Source organism: Parasteatoda tepidariorum, chromosome 1 (genome assembly GCF_982258835.1).
Source record: "Parasteatoda tepidariorum strain Cologne lab strain chromosome 1, Ptep-v5.0, whole genome shotgun sequence".
NCBI lineage: Eukaryota > Metazoa > Arthropoda > Arachnida > Araneae > Theridiidae > Parasteatoda > Parasteatoda tepidariorum.
Window position 1 is genome coordinate 5,262,473 of NC_141755.1, and position 22,541 is coordinate 5,285,013.

Consider the following 22,541-nt stretch of genomic DNA (forward strand, 5'->3'; position numbering starts at 1 on the left):
AAACCATCATAAAATTTTAAATGCAAATGTAAAATTTTAAAGTACGGGCTAATAACAATACACTTTTAAAACAAAACCAACGAGAATTTATCATTTAAAATTCAACGACCCCGAGACTTCTTACTTCCTAATGATATTTACTTTATTCATTTTTCTCTTTTAATTTTTGCGTCAAACTTGGTTTATAATGCTGATTGATTTAATTACACTGCGTATATGATTGTGCTTAGCATTGTAATATTTCTACCTCGTATTCTGACGCCATTTTAATTTACATACGATACATTAATCAATACCCTCTTTCACGCATTCAAAATTTATGTAAATGTATTTATTAAATTCCTGATTTCATTTAATTTCGTTTTATGTAAATTTAAAAATTATATTTTTGAGCGGCTAAAAAATTATTACACATTTTTTTCTTATAAAAATATTTTTTTACAGTTTCCTTTAAGTATCAAAATGTTTGCAACATCTAAAGTAGTTAAGTGCGTAAAAAATTAAATGATATTGAAAAATCTGTATAGATATGTTTCTTATGTGATTACTGCAGAATTTTTCAGCGTAGAATGTTGATACGCATAAGAACATAAAAAAATTATTTAATATGAATCAAATTTAATATGAAACACTAATAACAAACAATGTTGGTGTGATATTTTTTTAAATGATCAAGATAATTGCGAATGATTAGAGTGCCCTCTGTTGGTGAGGCAGAAATTCGTAACATCGACGATATAAATCTAGATGTATACAGTATTTCGTAGTATTGGCAATAACTAAACTATTTTGCGATCACTCGCTAAGCATCAGACGATGTCAAAAATTCTGTAATAGAAAGAAGCTCACAAAGGAAATAAGTTCGATAAGAAAAAATTGCTTCATTCTGGCATTTATTTCTGTTATAATTCTGTTTCTGCCAAGTATGTTGCCAAATACTAGAGCACGTTTCAAACAGTACAAATTTGGTGGCTCATAGGGTGCAAATTTATTTAACCATATGAGAGATTGTGTAGTAATCCTTGTCGTCTCCAAGGATCAACGAGGCCTGAGCTACAAGTAAGAAAGTGGCTTTTAACATTTATTTTAATGCACACTGGTGATGTTTTTTGACACACGCAAAAAATACATTGGCCATTAAAAATATACCCACCATTGTTTCATTCATAATTTTATGACTGGCATAACAGATAAAACGAAATGTTCTTTAATTTTTCACACCTAATAGTGTTCACAGCCTGCTATTTATTTTATCAAAAAACTTTTTTTAGCCATTAAGTGGCAAATATGAGCCTCTTTATTGAGTCAAAAGTATAAAAAAGATCGTAAAAAAAAAAACTCCGCTGTGTCTTCCAGAACTCATGTGGCGTTCTTATTGCGCGTAAAAAGAACCTTCAGAACAGTCATAGACACCTGCGTACGTAGGATTGTAAATGTCCATTATGAATAAAGAAAGTGAGATTAATTTAGTCTTATAAAATGCTTGGTTTATGTGGGCCTGTAGGCCACAGCCTACCTACTCCCGTCTAGTGATGACTTTTCTTAATTCGAATATGAAGAGTGGGCTCGAATATATGCCTGCCTGTCAATGCACTCTGTTTATCCCACCTATTTCGAATGCATTAGTGTATGTCTGAAGATGACTATCGTTTGCTTGTTCACAAATTGGTGAATTTGTAAATTTATGACAGGTGTTACGATTCTTACTTTTACGGAAGTTTAAAATTGGATCTAATGTGGGTGTAGGTGATGATGTATAGTGATCGTGCTTCGGTTTAATTTCAATCGTTATTAAAATCGAATCTGTTTTATCCGTTCGAAAAGTGTGTACTGAAGAGTTAAATGTGTAAGGAGGTCCGATAAATCGTTTTTTTTTTTTTTAATTATTTTGATAACGATATTTTAAAATGTTATTTTTCTCCCGCCATTACCGAGAAGCTAGTTAAATACGGTCAATATTTTCTGAGATGATTGTGTCGGAAAATTATATTTATAATCAGCTAAATTAAAGGTAAATGGCATTATATCTCGTTCTGTATTTTAATTTGTATTTTCGTTTTATAATAACCGCCGTTGAACAGCCAACTTAATTTTAAGTTTGCGACTGTTTCAAACGGTAGCCTTGTAATTTTGAATTCAATCCAGAAGGCAAGGGAGCACCTGGATCCAAGTATTGGAAAAAAATTTGCCTTTGTGCATTGTTTTATAGAATAAACCCGTATTTCCCGGGAACTCTAACCCATGTTCCGTTCACCGTTAAGGATATTTTACGCACTGTGGTCGGTGCGAGCCAAGAGCAAAATTAGTATCGATGAGCCATCGAGGTGATTCGAACCCGGGCTGCTTCATTGGGAGACGTGTATTTTTGGGAGAGTAACAACACTTGAATCAATTATACATTAATTCATTAAAAATTACTTATTCATAAACGGTTATTATTTTTTAGATTAATGTTCAAAATGCAGGAGCCAATATTTAAAACATCTCAATGATTGAGGAAAAGTAGCATTTTTATTTGTATTTGACTGAGTGATTATTAAGAAACATTGTTAAAAATGCTTCTAAAAGTTTTAGAAATTGCAATTTATCTGTTTTTATTTAAAGTTACTCATTTCCTTAAATACGAGAAATACATAAAAGAATTTACCATCATCTATTTTGAATTATTTACAAATATATTTCCGAAATCAAAAATGGAATTATTTACAAATATACTTACAAATTCGAAAATGGAATTATTTAAATTTATAGCACAATTATCTCGGAAAATATGAATCGATTTACGCCTACAATCATCATCACAACGTCCATTTTTAATTATTTGCAAATATATTTACAAATTTGAAAGTACAATTCTTTACAAATATTAATGTGTGGCATAATTGTATCAGAAAATGTAAATCGATCCACTCCTACAATCATTACATAAAAAATTAGTATTATGTTTATGACATCCAATTTTAAAAGAAAAAACGACACAGAATGGACTTCTTGGAGAACAATGAAAAAGAAAATTAGGAAAAAAAAGCTGTTAACAAAAGCTTTGTTTGTAACATTTTCGACCTAAACCGGCATTAAACCACTTATGATGAACTCACAAGTCATTTATTTTAGGAAAATTGTTAATTTCTTCACTTAGCTTTTATTCATTAATACATAATTTTGAAAAATATAGTCGAAACTCAGGATCGAAAATTATATTGCTCGATGTGCATAGGCTTGTAAACATTCAATCAGAAATACTGTAAACTATCAATTTTATGTAAACTATCGACTGTAAATTATCGCCCTAAAATTTTGGCGAAATTTTGACAAAAAGCAAAGATGTTGGAGGAGAGAGAAAATCTATTATTATTGATATGACCTGAATGTATTTATTTTACATTTAAGAATTTATTAAACTGGGTTGGCATATTTCCATTATTATGCTTATTTTGTTTTTAAAAAAAATTTACTCTTCACTCTTTATAAGAAAATAATTAATACTGGGGGTCTGCTCTCCCTATTCGAACCAAAAATTTTATGCAATCTTATGCTTTGCATACCATACGCTCGCTAACTTAAGAAACTACTTAAGATACTGAAAAAGCATAATAGAGCGACTAATGCTTATTTGTCAATAAATAATAATAACAAAGAATAAAATTATTATTGAACCTGCATAAGTAAAATTAAAACGCACTATGGAATACCTTGTTGACATGAATTATTCGCTTTTGACCTTTCAATTCTTCGCAACTTATAACTCAGATTCATTTTCATTCGGAAATTTATAAATTTGTCCGTTTACGTTTTCATGTTTATGACAGCTCACATGCTTGATATTTCAATTCTTTGTTGTCAATGCGGAGAAGAAATGATGACTTTCTTTGTCGCCGTGTAAGAGAAATATAGATAGAAATTTATAATGTTTTAAAGAAACAAGTTGAAAGCCATGCCCTTGCCAATAGAACTGAATAATATTAATACTGTGTTGCTTCGCTGTAAATAAGAATGCTCGGCATTTATTCTACTTGAGCTTGTTTTAATACCTAATATTTCTTTGTTAATAGTAATACTTTAGATTTATGCTTAAAATAAAGATTTTGATGTAAATTATTTCCAATGCCCACCTCTGTTAACATCGTTAATTCAGCCAGATTTGTTGGCCACTCTTTCAGGGGCACATTATTAGGTGAGCCAACGTTGCTCCCACAGTAAGGACAGAGAATGAAAGAACATCCATGCCTTGCCCGGAATTCGTACCCAGAACCTTTCCAGTTCCCTGGCCCCTGCATAGTCTGTTGTTTAGATGCATAAACGTTTCATTCGAGCGTGTATTTTATTGAATAACATACTCGTTAGGGCAAGTAAAAATTCTGAGAATTTTCGAGGGTCTGGATCACACATCAGCTGTCTGGGTACACATTTGTACGCTTGCATATCTTTACAAAGTTATTTTGCTTTTTATTGTAATCTTACAATAAAAATATCCCAAGTAAATTATACCATTTTATCATGCATTATAAATTGGATACTTTTGCAGAATTTTTCTCAGCATCATAAACTGGATATGACACCTATTTTTTTAGTATTAATTACACCATGGAATATCACCATTGGATGCATTCTTCTAAACACTATGAAATTACATAGCTTGATGCGTGACATGACAACTTTATAACTTGAATATATTTTATGTATAAACTATTTTACTGTATACATATAATCTAACATGGGATTTTACTCCTTTAAAGTAAGGTGACAGTGTCCTGAAAAAAACTAAATGGCTGGTTTCAAAATTTCTAAAAGAATATTTGAAAGCTTATCTCTTAATCTTTAAAAAAATTGCACTGCTCTATAATAATATTAATTTGGAAGATGAAGCAGTTTTCAAATATTCATTTATAATTTTACTGCCAGTTTTCAAATATTCTTATAAAAATGTTACTGACCTTTTTATAGTTATTGACAACGCTGGTCAGCTTAACTTAAAAGGAAAACGTAATAAATCAAGCTTAAGAAAATTAAACAACTTTTTTTATTATTTGATAACAATTTCTCATGCAATAATATTTTTTTAAACATTGGCAAAAGTAATTGACTCATTCCCGTATAAATGAAGTTTGTCATTTAAATAAAATAAAGAAACTTATTTGAATGAATTTTGAGCAAAAAAGTGCATTTTTTGAAAGAAAATATAAATTTTTTCCTCTCCTTAATCGGCTTTTGAGAAGTATTTCCTGACTGAACGCCTTGGCGATTTCAAAACAATCTCATAATGTAAGTTAGCTATTAGAGAAAATTGGGCAGGTAAATCCGCATTTATGGAGGCGTAAAATTTCAATGTTTTTATTTATCTTTATGGTATTATTGATGCGCGGGAGGTATTCCGCATGGAAGTTCCTGGTGCAGGAAGCCGAAAAAACACAAGATCTATGCAAATTAAATTCCGATCTATGTAGGGCATTGAACTGATGATGAAGACGGCATCACTGGCAACTCTTTCTGTCAAAAGACAGATAGCAGACTAAATATAAACAGATAAAGTATAGGTTTCTGGTGTTTATTAAAAAAAAATAGATCTGAACTTAAAATGAAAAGCTAAATTTCAGGTTAGCGAAACCTTTGCTATCTTTCGTTATTTATTAGTTTGTAAAAGTCTTAAACGCATTTATTCCTGATTATCAAAATGGTTAAAAGCGGTTTAACCGCTGGTGGCTGTTAGCTACCGTATAACCTAATTTCAGTTCCGTTAACTCTTTTTTATTAAACATATTTTTCATAATTTTGTATTAATTTAGCTCAAAATAAGTATAAAATATTATAATTAGCATTTTAATAATTTATAATTATGAAATACAGCATAAAAACATATGTATTTTTCTGCGTTCAAGTAAAACTCTTCCAAACACGGTTCCTAGTTGAACATCTAAAGTCAAGCATTACTGGTTGCGGTCAGTGAGCGGCAGAGTGACCACTTGTTCAGCCTGCGTAGGGCCCGAGGGTGCGCCTATCAGTTTTCGTTAAACTGTTCTGTCTTATAGCGCTCAACGGGTCGCTCAACAGCCAAATGAGGGAGTCATCCCGCCGCAGAGAATTAAAATTTTGATGGCATATCTTCGGATCATCCTCAGGGGTGTTTCCCAGATCGTCGCCAATAGCTCATTGTGGATCTCTAGAGCGACATGACTAACGTATTGCCACTACTACTGAGCACGATTGTTTAATCGAAAGTGTGCGGCATCCCGTTGGGGCACTGGGTTGTCGTAAAGGATTGGGTCTTCAGCTTGTCTGGGAGGTAAAAGCGGACAGAGGGCCTAATACGAACCACATTCCGTCTTACCTACGTCACGAAATTTATGGAGCTGTAAATTCTATAATTTTTCTGGCCCACAACGAACTATTGCGGTGAACTTTACTTTCACAGTAATGTCACCAAGCAAACCAGTGTCATATATGCTGTTGGAGTTATTTGTTACATAGATGTTTTAGCCGGATATTGGAGCTTAATCCCTTTCATATTTTATTACTCATTTTATTATTTTTTCCATACATTTTTTTTATTTAAATTGTGCAAAATGTTGGCTGTGGTTAAATAAAAATTTTTTTGCAATTATTTGCTGCTGCTCTATTTGATCCAGTTGTAATTATCTTTAACCGATTCAGCGTTGCGCCCGCATTTAGAAGGCCCATGTCCTAAGAATATACTAATGTTTTAGGCATCGGTTATTACTTTTTGTCGATTATGACCGGTTCGCTCATAACTCTTTCTGTATAGTTTACATGCGGTTTTTGTCACTGTATTATGTGACCAATAAAGGACCGTTCTATCGTTGCTAATAAGGAAGAAGCCTAATGCACGTTAAATTATAATTTATATTTTAATTAAAATTAACTTTCACATACCGGTACATTTATTTTAAACTAATATCAATCAAGAATAAACTTTTTCACCAACCTAAGATATCTCCTACATACATGATAGCTACATTTCCATTTGTTTAAACCCATTGATTTAATCAATGAAAACTATTGAGCAAACTTCAGCTTATCCCATTGTCATGACTTGATTTAAAACTTCACTCCAAAATTCATGCATGCAGGAGACAATATATCGCAAACTGGTTTTCCATGCATTCAAATCCAAATTGGTATGATTTATTTTTTTTAAATGCATGTTACATAAACTACTATTTATAATCAATATAGACATTATTAAGTCTTATGAAATACTAAGATACGAACTTATGAAAGATTAAGCAAAGTGTTTAATTGTAGCCCCTGACCAAATTATATCTAAATTCAAATACTGAAATCTTCTTGCAAAAGCTTTATGGTAATAAGGAAGAAGCCCAATGCACTTTAAATTATAATTTATATTTTAATTAAAATTAACTTTCACATACCGGTACATTTATTTTAAACTAATATCAATAAAGAATAAACTTTTTCACCAACCTAAACTTGATTAAAATGATGAGGTTTATACTAGTTTTCTTTTTTAAATCGCTTAAAGTGGCAATTCATAATTGCTATAATGCATATTTGTATTATGTGTATAGACTTGTTTTTTTAAACTTCGATAAAACAATCTCATATCAGTTTTGTATTTCAAGAGATTTAAAAAATGCTGAGATTAAAGATGTTGATTTCGAGTACAAATACTATAAATGGTCCTTTTACTTGATAATTTACTAATCGTGATAAAGATTGCTTGTTTCGTTGCGTAAAAAATTTTTAAACTTAACAAACATGAAAATTGTTATTTATGTGAAACATTTATGCTTTTGTTAATTAAATATGTTGTTCATTTATCCAGACGCAGTCATACGTGAATCTTGAAACAATCCTTTTGAAATCTTAATAACTGGAATAGGAGTCTTATCTTTTGTTTTCTCCTATGAAGTATATTAATATGTATTAATGACTTTTGTTGATTGCAAAGGCACGCTGCTAAAATGCCCCAAAACTTGAAATGTGCATTTTGCCTACTCTTTATCGAATTTATTTATTTATTTTTGTGAGTCCATCTATCCGTATATTTAATATATTTTTTCCCTTCCCACTTTTTAAAACGGAAAGAACGGTTTATTTCTTTGAATTTAAGCAGTATCTTAATCTAGTTCGCAGTTAACCTATATAACGAACGTAAATAATCTTGATTTATATATTTCACACATTATTGCACAAATATAAAAGCGATATTCCTTACATTTTGTTTTGACTAGCTGAAAGGTCCTAAACCCTGCGCTTGATTCTGAAATTGGGGCTAAAACTATTATAGGTGAGTCACCACACAATTTGAACCGTAAATATTGCGAAATATATGTTTTTGTCTCCGAGCCTTTAAGGCGTAAAAAAAAAGCAACTGTTTGAAACTATTCTGCAAACATTACCAATTTATCTATACTGAAAGCCAGAAATCGTCAGACATATAAATTTATTATTTTATTTTATATATATTTTTGAGATAAGCAATTTTGACCCTTAAAAGATTTATGATTGAATGAGAAATCAAAATCAAGTCTACTAACAATGAGAGCTTGTTTGGGATCGTCGGATCAGGTAATTTTCGTTGTCTGTCAACCGATTTTTGTAGTCCTCTGAATTGAAAATTGAAGTGAGTCAATTTGCCCGAGTTTAACAGACTAAAGCCAATTCTAGTAATTGCATGGTTTATAGAATACTTTTGCCGAACACAAAAAAAAATAATAAGTGCCATCGGTTTGTGATGAAATAAACTATTTGGTTGTCAATCATGTAATTCGTGAAGGGTTAAAAGTTAGTAAGAAAAAAAGATTGCATGACTACATATGGAAATTAGATAATACTATCAGCTGGATGAGCTCATAAGCACTCCTTCAACAGATAATGGAATGTTGGATAATTTAGCGAATATTAAACGAATTCGGAACTTCATTATAAGTTGTTTGATTCAAATTTCTTTTTGGTAATGCGACAAAGAATCTGTTTTAAGTAAAGGAAAGGTATCTATGGAACCAAAATACACGCTTCAAAGTTGTACGCTAATAAAACAAGTTCACTACTTCTTTATTTACTATTTATTAAATTAAAATAAATTACAAAAGTAATGTAATGATACATGAAACTTAAATACTTTTAAAGAATATAATTCCTGCATTTAAAAGATTGTAAAACAATAGAACATGCCCCATGCAGCAAAATATATTGAAATTAATAAAAATTACGCATACGTAGCATAGTAAGGACCTATGGACATGTACAGCATCCTTTACTATTTCGAGGTATAATCACCGCGTGGTTTAAATAAATCAAAATTGTGGTCAATCTGTAATTATTTTCGTTTAATTGAATCATTGTTTTCTCATAATTGAAACATTTAAAAATATTTTCTTTCAAAAGAAAAAATTCATTTGATTAGTTCCCTAGTTTGAAAATTGAAATAAAAGGAAGAATAAAATTACTTTCAACATCTTAACTGTCGCACTATATTTATTTGGGTAACTCTTATGAGACTAATTTTAAAGGATTTTCCGCTAAATTTGATCGGATAAATACGCAGGGTGTGAATAAATACATGTATAAGAGAACAGGATGAAAATGGTTTATTAAAATAAACATTTTGAGTTTAAACACTGAATCACTCAATGCAAAACTGAGGTTAGTCATTATATTTTAGACAAAAGTTGTTTTCTTCAGATTTCCTTGTGCCTCGATTCTCATCTTTTATTTGAATACTATTGTTTGTATACCCGTCTAAAGCTGACTTCGTCGAAAAGAAGGCGAAAAGGATATTTTTAGGTTGATCATTCAGAAAAAGATAACATTTTCAGGAAGACTGCATAATTTTACATCTATCAAGTCAAACTGTGAAATATTTACTGTATGCTTTGTCGCAATTTCCTAAAGCATTAAAGCTTTTGCTACTAAAATTCTAAGCAGAAGTTAAGCCAAAGATATTAGAGCCATTTGATTTCCTTTCTAATTGTTGTGGCATTAGAAACCATTTTAATCTGAATAATCTTGCAGTGTCTGATCGTAAGACCACCGAAATCAAGCATAACTGACTGTGGTCAGTAAGCGGGTGGGTGATCACTTTGATCAGCCTACAAAAGAACCGAGGATGTGTGGTATCGGTCCTCGTGAAATGCTCGACTTTTTACACAGGCCGTCGGTCTTTCAAAGTAGGAGAGCAATCTTTTCTGCTGAGGATCAAAATTGTGATGGCATGTCTTCGGATCATCCTGGGGGATATTTCTCGGACGGCCGCCAACAGCAGTGCAGTTCTAGTGCAACGTAAATATTGTATTACTACTATCCTTACATTCGAAAATGAACAGATATGAGCCCAGTATCGCACTCTTTACACATTGGATTCTGTTGCAAACCACGAGAGGCAGCGAGCGAGTAAAGTAATGAAATTTTCCTTCTCTCATCAAATCGCTAGTGCTAACTTATCGCAATGTATAGTTACTAGACGGCGAAGTGAACGTTTTAAACTTTGCATTCTAGATTTTAAAGTCACCTCGGTAACTACACATTCGAGGTCCCTTACATTTGGTTCTCTAAGAAAAGTACCTGATTAATTCTTGATGATTTTTCGATTTACTGACGTACACTTGCTCGTGTTGGGCTAGTGGCATTATATTGTATACATACATTTCTTTTACCTTTTTTTTGTTTTCCAGATCCTATGTACTCTTACATATTTAATAATGTTTGGTTTTATAATGCGGCCATTGTTTACGGTTGAATGGAAGGCCTAGTAAATTTTATTCATAAAATTATTCAAAATCGACCGAACTAGTAAATTAAATGGTCTCAATGTTTTAAAATTTCCAAATGTTAAAAACCTTGCGAAAAACGGCTTTGACGCAACAAAACTATATCATCTGTGGTCCTCTTTCTCAATGCTCAGTAGGGTTTATACATTTTTGAAAGATTTTAGTGGAATCAAAAATTTAAATATATATACATATTAAAAGATAAACCGGTTGGTTACATCGTTAGATGCCCATGCTTCATCTAATTTTAACATATATAATATTAATGAGGGCTTTTTTTTTACCCCAATTGTGATTTTATAATAGTCAGAGCTAATAAGAAAGTAATTGGATTATTACTTTTTTAATCATTATCAAAAATGAAAGATTTGTAACATTCCACTAAGTCAAACTTTCTTTGTCATATGAAATAAATACTCTTTTTGGCATGGCAAAATTTTTTCTTTCTGTCTTTGGCTTCTATTTATGCTAAAGCAATTTTGGAGAAAAAAAAAAGTAAAATTCATCATTTTAGTTTACCCAAACTAAAATTATTTGATCTTCTCATTCAAATCGCTTCCCAAAGGTAAAAAATGGAAAATTCCTTTAAAAAAATTTTTTTTGCTAGGATTGTTAAATTAAACCGCGTCGGCTTATCGCTCAATCCATCAATCCTTTTATTGACTTTGTCCAACTGACACGACATCCTTACTGAGTTGGGCGTCCAAGTTCAACGATTTGCGTCAGCTGTGGGAACATTTTTTCGATCTCAGACCTTCTTGTTGTTTTCATTGCCTCAGGAGTGAAGAACTTTTAAAAGGTGAGGGAACGAGAAGACGCTTTAGGGAAAGAATGAAGATTGGATTAGAGAGAAAGTTGATTGAAAAAAAAAATGAAGATGTTATATACGTTAGACGTCACGTTCCTCGGTCGTTGTTATATGGCTGCAGACTATTCATTTTTACTTTCTGTTCTCCTCTCATGAATCCGGTCAGTGGTGCTAAAGTATTTATTGTTATTTCTACGACTGCGGGTAATTAGCACTCGACCATAGAAACGATTAGTTCGCCGCCTTGTAATTTTAGCGCTCATAATGAATGCTTTTTTTCAGTTACATTTCAAAACGTTATTTCTTGGATTCTCGAGTTGAATCTTAGAGGCTTTATTAGGAAATAATTTCTCTTCATTGAAATTAAATATAATTTTTAATCCTCATCAGTTTTAGAAATATAGCTAAAATTGTAATTTTCTTAATTTTATTTTATAACCGTCGTTGAACAGCCGACCCAATTTTGGGTGTACGACTACTCAAGATCAACTCCGTAGCCTTGTCATTTTGAACTCAATTCAGAAGACAAGGGAACTGCTGGATCGACTTTTGAGAGGTATTTTGCCTTCGTGGAGGACTTTCTGATGGAACTAACCCGCAATTGCATTGCATGGAAAGGAAAACCTCCTGCGGCCAGGCTGATGGCAAGGGGTCTCTCACCCATGATCCGTCTACCACTGAGGACATTTTACGTCAGCCCTGTAGTCGGTGCGAGCCGGATGCGGAATTCATATAGACCCGCCATCGCTGGGATTCGAACCCGGTTCACCTCATTGGAAGGTAAACGCTCTATCCCCTGAGTCTTCACGGCTCGTCATTTTCTTAATAGTTTTCAGAATAAACTGTGAATTGAATCAATAAAAAAGTTAGATTTATTAAAAGGTCTCTTAAGAGGACGCTATACCACGGGAGAAATTTTTCATCGCGAATTCTCCTTCATCTTCATTAGTAATTTAAGATTCAAAATATAGAAAACGTGAGTTCAGGGAAATGTATGGTAAGCCATGAAGATTCATTTGCTGAAATCTTAATTCAAACAATTATAGAAAGAGAACTTTCCTAAATTAGTATTATTGTCAGTGTTTGACATATTCTAGGTTTGCCTGAACTCACTTTTTCTGTCCTTTAAATTACTTATGTAGGTGAAAGAGAATAAGCGTGGTACAGCTTCCTTTTTCAGAGGATATGTAACTATAAAATACCTCCTACATTCTTCGGTGAAAGTCAAATATGTCAGTAGGGGAGAGTGGGGTCAATTGTAACATTTTTCACTTAATTATTTTTAACTAACAAAAAATCAAATATATTATTAGTATTAATTGACAGACGAGTAAAGTAGACTATCCTCTACTAGAAAAAAAATACCTAATTTTAAATGTTATTATATTAGTTATTAACAATTTTTGACAGTCATGCACTTGTTACAATTGTCCCCACTTACGGGGTCAATTGTAACAGTTCATAAATTCAACTAAAACATAGTTAATTATACATAGTATCATAGTTGTGATATATTTTTTTATTGATCAAAATAGTAGCGATATTTTAGGAGTAAAAATAATAATGAGCAGAGACCTAAAGGGTTAAAATTTAACTTTAAAGGGTTAAAAATTTTAATTCATGCTGTGAAAGGTGACAAATAAAATAATGCATATGCAACATAATATAAATGATATAGGAAACTATTGGTGGTTCTTAAAGAGTTAAGTAATGGTTTGTAAACAAAAGATTATTTATTTTCAGCTGTTACAATTGTCCCTTTACTTATTGTTACAATCGTCCCCAAGACGCCATTTCAACTTCATTTGTTAAAAACAATGCTAGTTAATTAACAAAACTAATCTTTTTTTTTCTGAAGTGTTAATTAAGGTGTCCACTTACATATTTGGTTAATAATTTTTATTTGTCTAAAAAAATTACTTTGTTACAATATAATATTCTAATACCAAAAAAAGTACTTACGTAGCGTGAAAACATCTTTTGTGATGTAACTCTTTCAAAAGTACATAAAAATGTTTGCCAGCAGGGGTGTACATGTAGATTTATTAAATACACCTTGTGTGCCACCTAGGAACCAAATCTAGAGCCCGACACTCGAAATTTTTGCTCTGTTACAATCGTACCCTGTTACAATTGACCCCACTCTCCCCTACTCATTTCGCAAAGGCTGACAAAATATTTATCTTTCAAATACCATTATTTGTCACTAATATTTGTAAATATAGATGTTATCACACAGTGTCTTCCGTGAATGACTGAAATATTTAATAACCAGCAGAACTCTCTTGTGTACCTTTTTTCAAAAATATTAAAAGTGCTAACTCAATTCTTTATTTTTAGTTTATTTCCTTGCAAAAAAAAAAAAAGAATTCGAGTTCTCCGAAGTATTGTAAGTAGTTATGCTCTTGTAATATTTTTTTAAAATTGAAGTGGTATTCAAAACTATCCACTTACGAAGAGTGACATGACATGAGAAATTCCTTTTCGGATGAAAATTAGTACTTAGTATATCTTACGGTTGTGTGCGTGTGCAATGATCACCACTTAAAATAATATCGCTCACTAGTCAGCCAACTCACTGAGAAACGCATTTGAAAATAAGCACTCTTTATTAGTTAAATTGGGCCTTGTGATAGAATAACTATCTGACTACGAGACGCTTTGGGTTTGATTCTTTATGCTTTTAAAATGTGTAACTGTAAAACAAAATAATTTTAAAATAAAAGGTTATTGAAAAAAGGAAAAAAAATTTATACTGTAAGGCAAAATTAATGGAGAAATGAAACTAATTCGTGGATAATAAACGTAGAAAAGCGCCAACATTATTATTAACGTTAATGATAACTAAGTTTGGTAATAGCTACAAATTGAAGTAAAAATAATAAGCTAGGTACAAAAAGGTAAAATTAATTTAGAAATCGTACATTTTCGTTTAAGAGAGCATAAAAAATCGTCAATCTATTACTGACCTCAATGATGCTTCATTAATATTGATAATCTCTACTAATTGAAATAAAAAAAATTATTAGCTATGCCATAAAAATCAAAATTAACGGAGAAACCTTACTTATTCGCTATGGGGAAACGCAAAATTGTCGTCTTACCATTCTTGACATCAATAATGATTAATTTTGGTGTTAGGTACTACTTATAACTTCATGGTAATTGGTGTAGTTTTAACAGGTCCCCAATATCTTATGTGGGTACGAAGTATTTTATGAATATATTGGGTGTCTATTACAGCTGCATTAACACTGTACATTTTTAGGATAGATACTGAAGAAACTGGTTTTTACCGATTATCAAAGATACACGAGAAAGTAGCTTGATTGTGGTAAATTTTAAAAATCATGAGTTACCTCGAGCAAAAGCATTATGCTAGATGATACTGAAGGCAGTTAATCTTTATTTTGATGGGATGAACTATTTAATAAGTGTTTTTCCCTAGTTTAATAACTGGAAAGGATAAAAAAAGTAGTAAATAAATAAAAGTTGGATCTAATTGTGTTGGTACATGCATTTCATTTTTGTATGTGATTATGTACTATTGTTCAATGCTAATTTATTATTTTTTTACTCGGTATTCGGCTAGTAAGTGATAAAACAAAGAAAAAATTTCATTTGTCTCATTAAATATTTTCAAAATAGAGTAGTATTTTCGTTGTTAATACGGTACAATAGTGTTTATGTACCATGCTCGAGCTTGTTGTCATCAAGATTTTGAACGCCTATAGAAGTTTTCATGGTCTAATACTTATTTTGTCACGTGTTACTTATTTTGAATCGAAATATCTATAAAAAAAAATTTTTAAGTAAGTTAATATTGCGTTTTATTTTCTAATGATTTAAAAAAAATTATCTTCCCCATCTTTATATTTAATAATTTGTTCGTTGTTTTACCAAGCAGAGCAATCTTAATTGCTCAGTTAAACAGGGTTAACTATTAAACTTAAATATTATTGTAAGAGCATCAATTGTATCAGGCACTTAACGCAATTTAAATTCATGTAAAGTACTACGTTTAAATGCAGCGTATAAACAATCTTAATGTTCCGTTGATATTCTTTCTCTTCTTCTAACCGTAATAATTGATCGAAACCCTATCGTTAATCACACCTGTAACTTTTCCCAGCTACTGTGACCATTGCCTCGAGGTTTTATATTATACAAGAGGTTAATCACAGCAATAGGGTATCTAGCACGTAATTGCTCTAATGAACAATTGCAGCATCGGGCAGACGATTTATGGATTTCTTATCTCTGATGAGAGTTTTTCTACATTCTCTTGCCATAAACTTGGGTCGAGTTTACTTGGCCATTGACTTTCTTGGGTTTGTGTTCTCCACTGCTTCAACCCTATTTCGAAGTAGTATTAAACAAGAGTATTGTAGGGTTTTGAATTCATTTTTAAGGGTGTGGTGTTGAAAGGATTGTGTGCCTTTAAGAATTAAGTTATTTGTTTTAGGGTGAAATTGATTTGTAAGAGATTAATTTCATCCGGCAGTTGAATACTTTGTTTGGGTATTGTGTGTGTGTGTGGCCTGACAGATGCATTTTGAAATGGTATGTTCAATGCTTGGTTGAAAGATTTGGGATGTGATTGAGTTTGCTTTTACCTAATTTTCATTTTCGAATCTGATCTGCATACTGATGTAAAATTTAAGTAACAGACATTATACAATTTTTGCTTCTTTCGTGAATTTGTATATCTATTGGTATACTGGTATCTGATTAAACTTAGCAAATTTTTCAATCTTCAATAAAAATACTTATAAAGAAAGTTAATGGCTAATTTGATTATTAGAACTAAAAGTCTAAGTACTGTGATAAATCGTTTCTTAAATACTGCAGATTTTTACGATATTTACAATAAATATAAGAGCAATTTATGATTGTCTCGATTTGTGTTGTAAAAAAAGGCAGTTCACAAGGTTTCATGGTGACATTATGTAAATTAGTTTGCGCGGAATTCATTAAAAATACGTTGTGAAAATCATCAGTGTGCATTTCATTGATTATTCAGGCTTTTAATAAGTGATATTTATTGAAGGTCTTAGTAAGAAAAATGTCCAGAAATATATCGTAGGCTAGTTATAAAACCCGGCTCTTTACAAGCTGCTGACGTCACATCGCAATGCGCCTGGCTAATTCGAAGTCTCCAGTATTGAAATGGTATTTTCTAATCAACCTGACAGATGTTAGACTTTGTATAATGTCCCAACATACCTTAGTAATATTTTTTATTAGCCTACGATACACATTTCTACCGTTATAACGAGTTAAAAGTTTCTCAGAGACTAGAATTATCCTGCTGTATTAGCATGTGTATAGGTAGTAAATGTTTCTTTTTCTCGAAAACTTCGATGTGGATCCTCTTTAAATTTAAAAAAAATCACTTAATGGAAATAGAATTCATGAAATAATGAGCTAAATTATTTTAATCCCGGAGTTTAATTTTTTTTTACTTTGAAATATGCTTCTAGGATTTTTTTTCTAATAAAAAATACACTGCTAAAACTGAAGAAAGGTAATATAACAATCCCATAAATGAAATTTGGGTACAATATCTAGTGAAGTTTGGTAGAAAAAAAAAGTAAAATGTGCAGAAAAGTTAAAGTTGTACCTTTTAAAGGTTTTTTAAAAGTCTTTTAAACTTAGCAATGCTTTAGTGTTTTGCACCACAAATCTGAATTTTAATCAGTATTAGCTGTTTGTAAATGGTAACTTTTAATAATTTTTCACGAGAAACCTACAGTTTACTTATTTTAATCATTCAAATGACCAAAATACCATCTACTCATTCACTTAGTCGACCTCCGGTTATCGTAAAGAAAGAGATTAATTGGTGACTTACGTTTAAAATGAAGCAATGTTACTTTTTAAATCCAGTTCTTTCAATTGAGGAGAGACTCATCTCTGAATGACACTCGTTGAATCACAAAGAGACGAAAGAGACGTGCTGCAGTTTTCTGTTTTTAAAATAACTCCTTACAATCAGAATGCCACCCGGCGTCTTTTTTAAAATGAGTATTTGTTGTTGTGTGTCTTTAATTAAAGTCGTTTATCATCTTAAGTGAGACTGAAGATCAACACCCATATTACTTTTGATTAATGGGTAGAGACGCATTGTTGTACTATGATTACTTTTTCTTTGATTATCATTTCCTGAACGTTTGTTTGAAGATCGTGCCCATTTTAAAATGAAGTTTGGTGCTGTTAAATATTTTTGTCATAGTTTTTCATCAGAATAATTAAGAAATGAAATAATGTTATGGTCCTTAAAAGTGTTTGGTTGAGCATTTTTTTTCGAATACTAAGCCTGCCGCTGTATCTAATTTTTTCTTCAATAGTCGGAATTATTTATTTTAAATGTTTGTTGCAAAAAAGAATTGTTTGCTCTCGCCTATGCCTCAAACATCCAAGCATTTATCTTATGATTCTGTTATCATTTGTGCATATAAATTATTTTCTTAGTAATCATTTTATGAAATAACTTATCAAATTAAAGCTTTAACATCGTAAAAAATTTCTCTGGTTGCCATTGTAGCTTCATCTACATTTTACTTTTAAAATGTCACTTACCATTTTAAGGTTTGGTTGCAATAAGAACCCGAATATTGCAGGTTAAATTAAGTTAGATTCGTATAATGCTTATTTCTGTAGAAAAATTCGTTATTTGCATTCATTTATAAGGTTGTACAAATTGCTTGCTGCTGAAAAATATTTGAAAAGCTGCTATTTAAGTTTTGTGTTTGGATACACTGCATACTGCCGTGCAATTCAAAAAAAAAAAAACGTAAGTGCTACACTATTGATTCCGAGAAAAGTGGCTTGATAACTATTTTCCTCCTATTTCTAATGCTATGAGCGATAAAGTAAAATGTCAAAAAAATTAATAAAGTAAAATATATTTTTTGCCATATATGTAGCTTGCCATGCAAAGATGCCAAATACATAAAAATCTCAATTTTAAAATTTTTGTCCCTTACGTTGATGTTTCAATTGGTTGCCACCATTGAGTCCATTTTTGCCAATCAACTGCGAGTAAAAAAAAGAAGAAAAAGTGTCTTAAATGATGTTCTGCTAACTCATTACACAATGGATAATCTTTTACAACTACACTACTTTTGTTTTAATTTCATATGTGAATTACAACTCATGAATTACAACTTAAAAATGGAAATTTGCATCTTAAAAGAGTTGCAGAGTTGATTAATTCAGTGGACTCAAATATTTTTGCCTGCAAAATATAGCGCCTTAAAATTTCTAAAAACAGAGAAAGAAATTTTTAGAAGTTGAGGAATGGAATATTCGTTTATTTCTAGAAAGGAAGCTTTTCAAAATTTCATATTTACTAAAAATAAAATATTCCCGAACGTTTTTTTTTTTTTTTACTTTTAGTCTATGAGTTACGGTGGATGAATGGGGAACGATAAACCATTGTATTGTGATAGGTTGCCATAGTCCAAATTTTATTTACGCATTATTTTCTGACCAATTTCAGCAACTGTTCAAAAACAGTTCCTGTTAGACGTTTTATAATTTTTAATAAGTATAGGCTATACCAGGAATGGCGAACCAATGGCGCACGTGCCATTTATGGCACGCGACACAATGTTCTGGACACGCCACCGATCACAAAGTTCACTATGAAGCATATTAACAATTAAATAAAAATTCACAAAAACAAACAAAAAAATAAACAATTAACAAAACAAATTAACAATTTAATGCCAAAAAACAATAACTGTAAAAAACAAGCTAACAATAAATAACTAGTAAAAAAACATTAACAGTTCTGCTTAAACTAGCATCTTACAACCTAATATAGGTCATTTGTCTTCTAATCTGCAACAACAGAAGTCACACTAATGTTACTTTAGGTTGAATTACACGCATAACTGAGACATTGCAAAATGTTTCTTTTCTTCATAGTAAATAAAGAGTTTTGAGTTGATAGAATTTAGTATTATTATTTTCCCAATAATCACGAAGTCAAAATTATTTGACGGCACGTCTATGACCTCATTAAACAATTTTTTGAAAAAATGGCACGTTGGTGCATAAAGGTTCGCCACCCCTGGGCTATACTATATATGCAGTTACACAATTTGGAGTGCATTAAACCATTATATAATTGCCGCAATCTTAATGCAGTGCTAAATTGAATAATGTTTTCGCGCAAATTATACTATTTAATCTTGATTTTACGTTATTACAACTTAGCTGACCTAATGTTATGCTATTATCAGCCTAAAACGTTTTACTATTTAGGCTGAAGCAAATTCGCCTGATATTGTAGTTTAAGTAAGGTAACACTAGCAGCTCAACACCGAACCTTTTTCTTGAAGTGTAGTAGAAGTTTGTACTTTACCGAATCGCTAGTTGGGATCGTTGAAGGGATTCAATAGTTTGAAACTGATTCGGTTCAGATGATTCGAGTCAAGGAATCAGTCGATTTCATATACTGTTTCCTATACATAAAACGACCAGAATCAAATTGTAATGAATTCTAATTGTTTAAAAAAAGATTCATTGCCTGCTGTCTCTCCATGCTCTTTTAATATCTATAATGATAAATTAGATGAATGTATAAATGTTTTCTTCATTTTTGTAGGTTGGTTGGCTGTAATTACAGAGGAGGGACATACAGCCGGTTACTTCAACAGTGTGTGTGAAATAGCTACAGCTCAAGTCCCGTATTTCCTGTCGAGAGATCAAACCCAAGGTTATAAGGAGAGCACAGATCCAAAGGGAAATCTCAAATATGTAAAAGCGAAGGTGTGTGTGCTTTACTTTACATTATATTTCACTCATTCACTCTTAGTGAAAAAGTGCAACTTTTAAAATGGTTTAATTCTAGCTTGGGTGGCTTGGATTTGAGCTTTAATCCAAGATTTAATTCTGGAGCCATGTGATGACTGTTCCAAATAGTTTTATTTTTACACAAAATGGTTCGCAAACTTATTTCTGTTATTCTCCAAATAAGTTCAATTTTTCTTGCTTTAAAAGTTGAAGAGATATAGTTTAAAATGCCCATTTACCCCTACTTTTAACTCAAGACATAATTTAGACAAAACTACCAAAATTATCAACCTACCAAAGCCTGCCACCTTGTCTGAAAACGTTAAGTTTAACTAAACTCTTCGCCGTATCGTTGTATCATTTAGTGCGATGCCTGTCAGATTTAAAAAGAACCATTTAAATCCAAAGGAAAAAGTAATATTACATTTATGTTTAAAAGAAATGGCTATTTTTGTGTTCCTTGTTTCTGTGTAAAAAAATCCATAATCTCATATTCGAGCTTTTAGATAATACTTATTTTAGTTGGCGAGCATGAATATTTAGAATTATAGGGCTATGCAGAGAAGAAATTTCTTTTCATACTAGGTAATCTGTTCCTTAATAACCACAGATAGAAATCTCGTATTAAACTCTCTTCTTTGTTGCTTGCCAACAGAGACGAGTTTGATTACAATTTCTCAAGACCGTGGATTATGTGATTAAATTTTCTCTAAATGCCTCAGAATGTTTCATTGTTAGTTAAATAATATCTGAATTTTTCAGCATCTTTTGGGAATTTCAAAATATAACTTACAGGTTGATCTGGGGATTAAAGGTTAGATTTTAGATCTCATAAATTCCTTTAATTTTTAAATATTTTTTTTTCCATTAAAATTTTGGGGTCTAGAAGTTTGAAAAGGGAACTAATTCTAAGCATGAGTCTCAATGTAAGATAAATTCTCTTATACCTAACAAATTATTTATTCTAATAAATTATTTTAATATTTTTTGAATGGATCATTTCATGCTAATTCTATGATTTTAATAGCACTTCAAATGAAAAAAAAAAAAAAACCTTTTGAATGTCAGTTTCGCGAATTTTTTGATCTCAAAGGAATATTTTTTTTAAATTTCCCTGCACTTTATTATATCGATTTTTTTACTTTTAAAACTTTATTTTTCCCCACAAATACAAGTGGAAAACTTTTTTTAAAATATATAAGAATAAGTTCTTGAGTAAGAAAATTTGCTACAATTGGAAACATTTATAAAAAATTATGTATTACATACCATATTACATAAACTTTGAAATTATTAATTGCATATTACATAACCTTTGAAAAAAAAGTTGTAAAGTCTGCAGGGAATAATAAAAAGTAAATATCTCTTAATCCCCTAAGAGGGAAGTTAAACAGCATCTTGTTTATCCCTTTTCTATGTTTCGATTTTTTTTATCTCTATCTCCAAATTTGAGATATTAATAAAAAGTGCTATATATTTAGTTCAATCGAAGGAAAAAAAAACAGATTTATTTTATCGATTACGAATTATATAAAATTTATTCACTCTTATTAAATTGCATATTAATTAAAATATTCGGCAATAAGAATAATGGAATTTTATGAGGTAGTTCCTGGTTTGAGGTTTAAGATGTTTGAAAAAAGCTGAAACAACGTGAAATAAATGCAAATATTTCCACATAAACGATCGTTTCTACTAAACATAAAGCTCCTTTAATCTGTCGAAATACAGAATGTTCCTTCTTTTTTTCCACACTAAAGAAAAACCATCCGTTATACCGAGTACCAAATAGGATAGATTATTAGTAAGGCCCGGATTTTGATGACATTTGCATTTTTTGCATTTTTGGACCTTTTTTTGTCTTTTAGAGCATTTTTTAGATTTATAGGGCATTTTTCTTTAAATTTTGGGGCGTATTTTGCATTTTAATGCATTTTTTAAAGTTTTTTGTTAATTTTTTACAATTTTCATTATTTTTTTATCAATTTTCATTATTACACTGGCTTCCAAACAATGAAGAAAATCTACAGAATATTAACAGGTGAAGCAAAATCTTTTCAAATTGAAGAAGAATTGTCAGTAAGTGAGACCGTCTTTTTCAAGTACGCACCTATAACATCAGTAGACGTTGAAAGAAGCTTCTGCAGGAATGAAAATTTACTTTCAGACAAGAGACGCTC

General features: G+C 31.1%; 1 protein-coding gene across 1 annotated transcript in view; it reads left to right on the forward strand.

Moving 5' to 3' along the window:
* Window positions 1-22,541, forward strand: part of LOC107452003 (uncharacterized) — a 113,874-nt gene that overhangs the window by 79,458 nt on the left and 11,875 nt on the right. Inside the window, exon 2 of the mRNA XM_016068270.4 lies at window positions 20,174-20,337. Coding sequence (XP_015923756.1) covers window positions 20,174-20,337 — 164 coding nt within the window. The remainder of the gene's footprint in view (window positions 1-20,173; window positions 20,338-22,541) is intronic.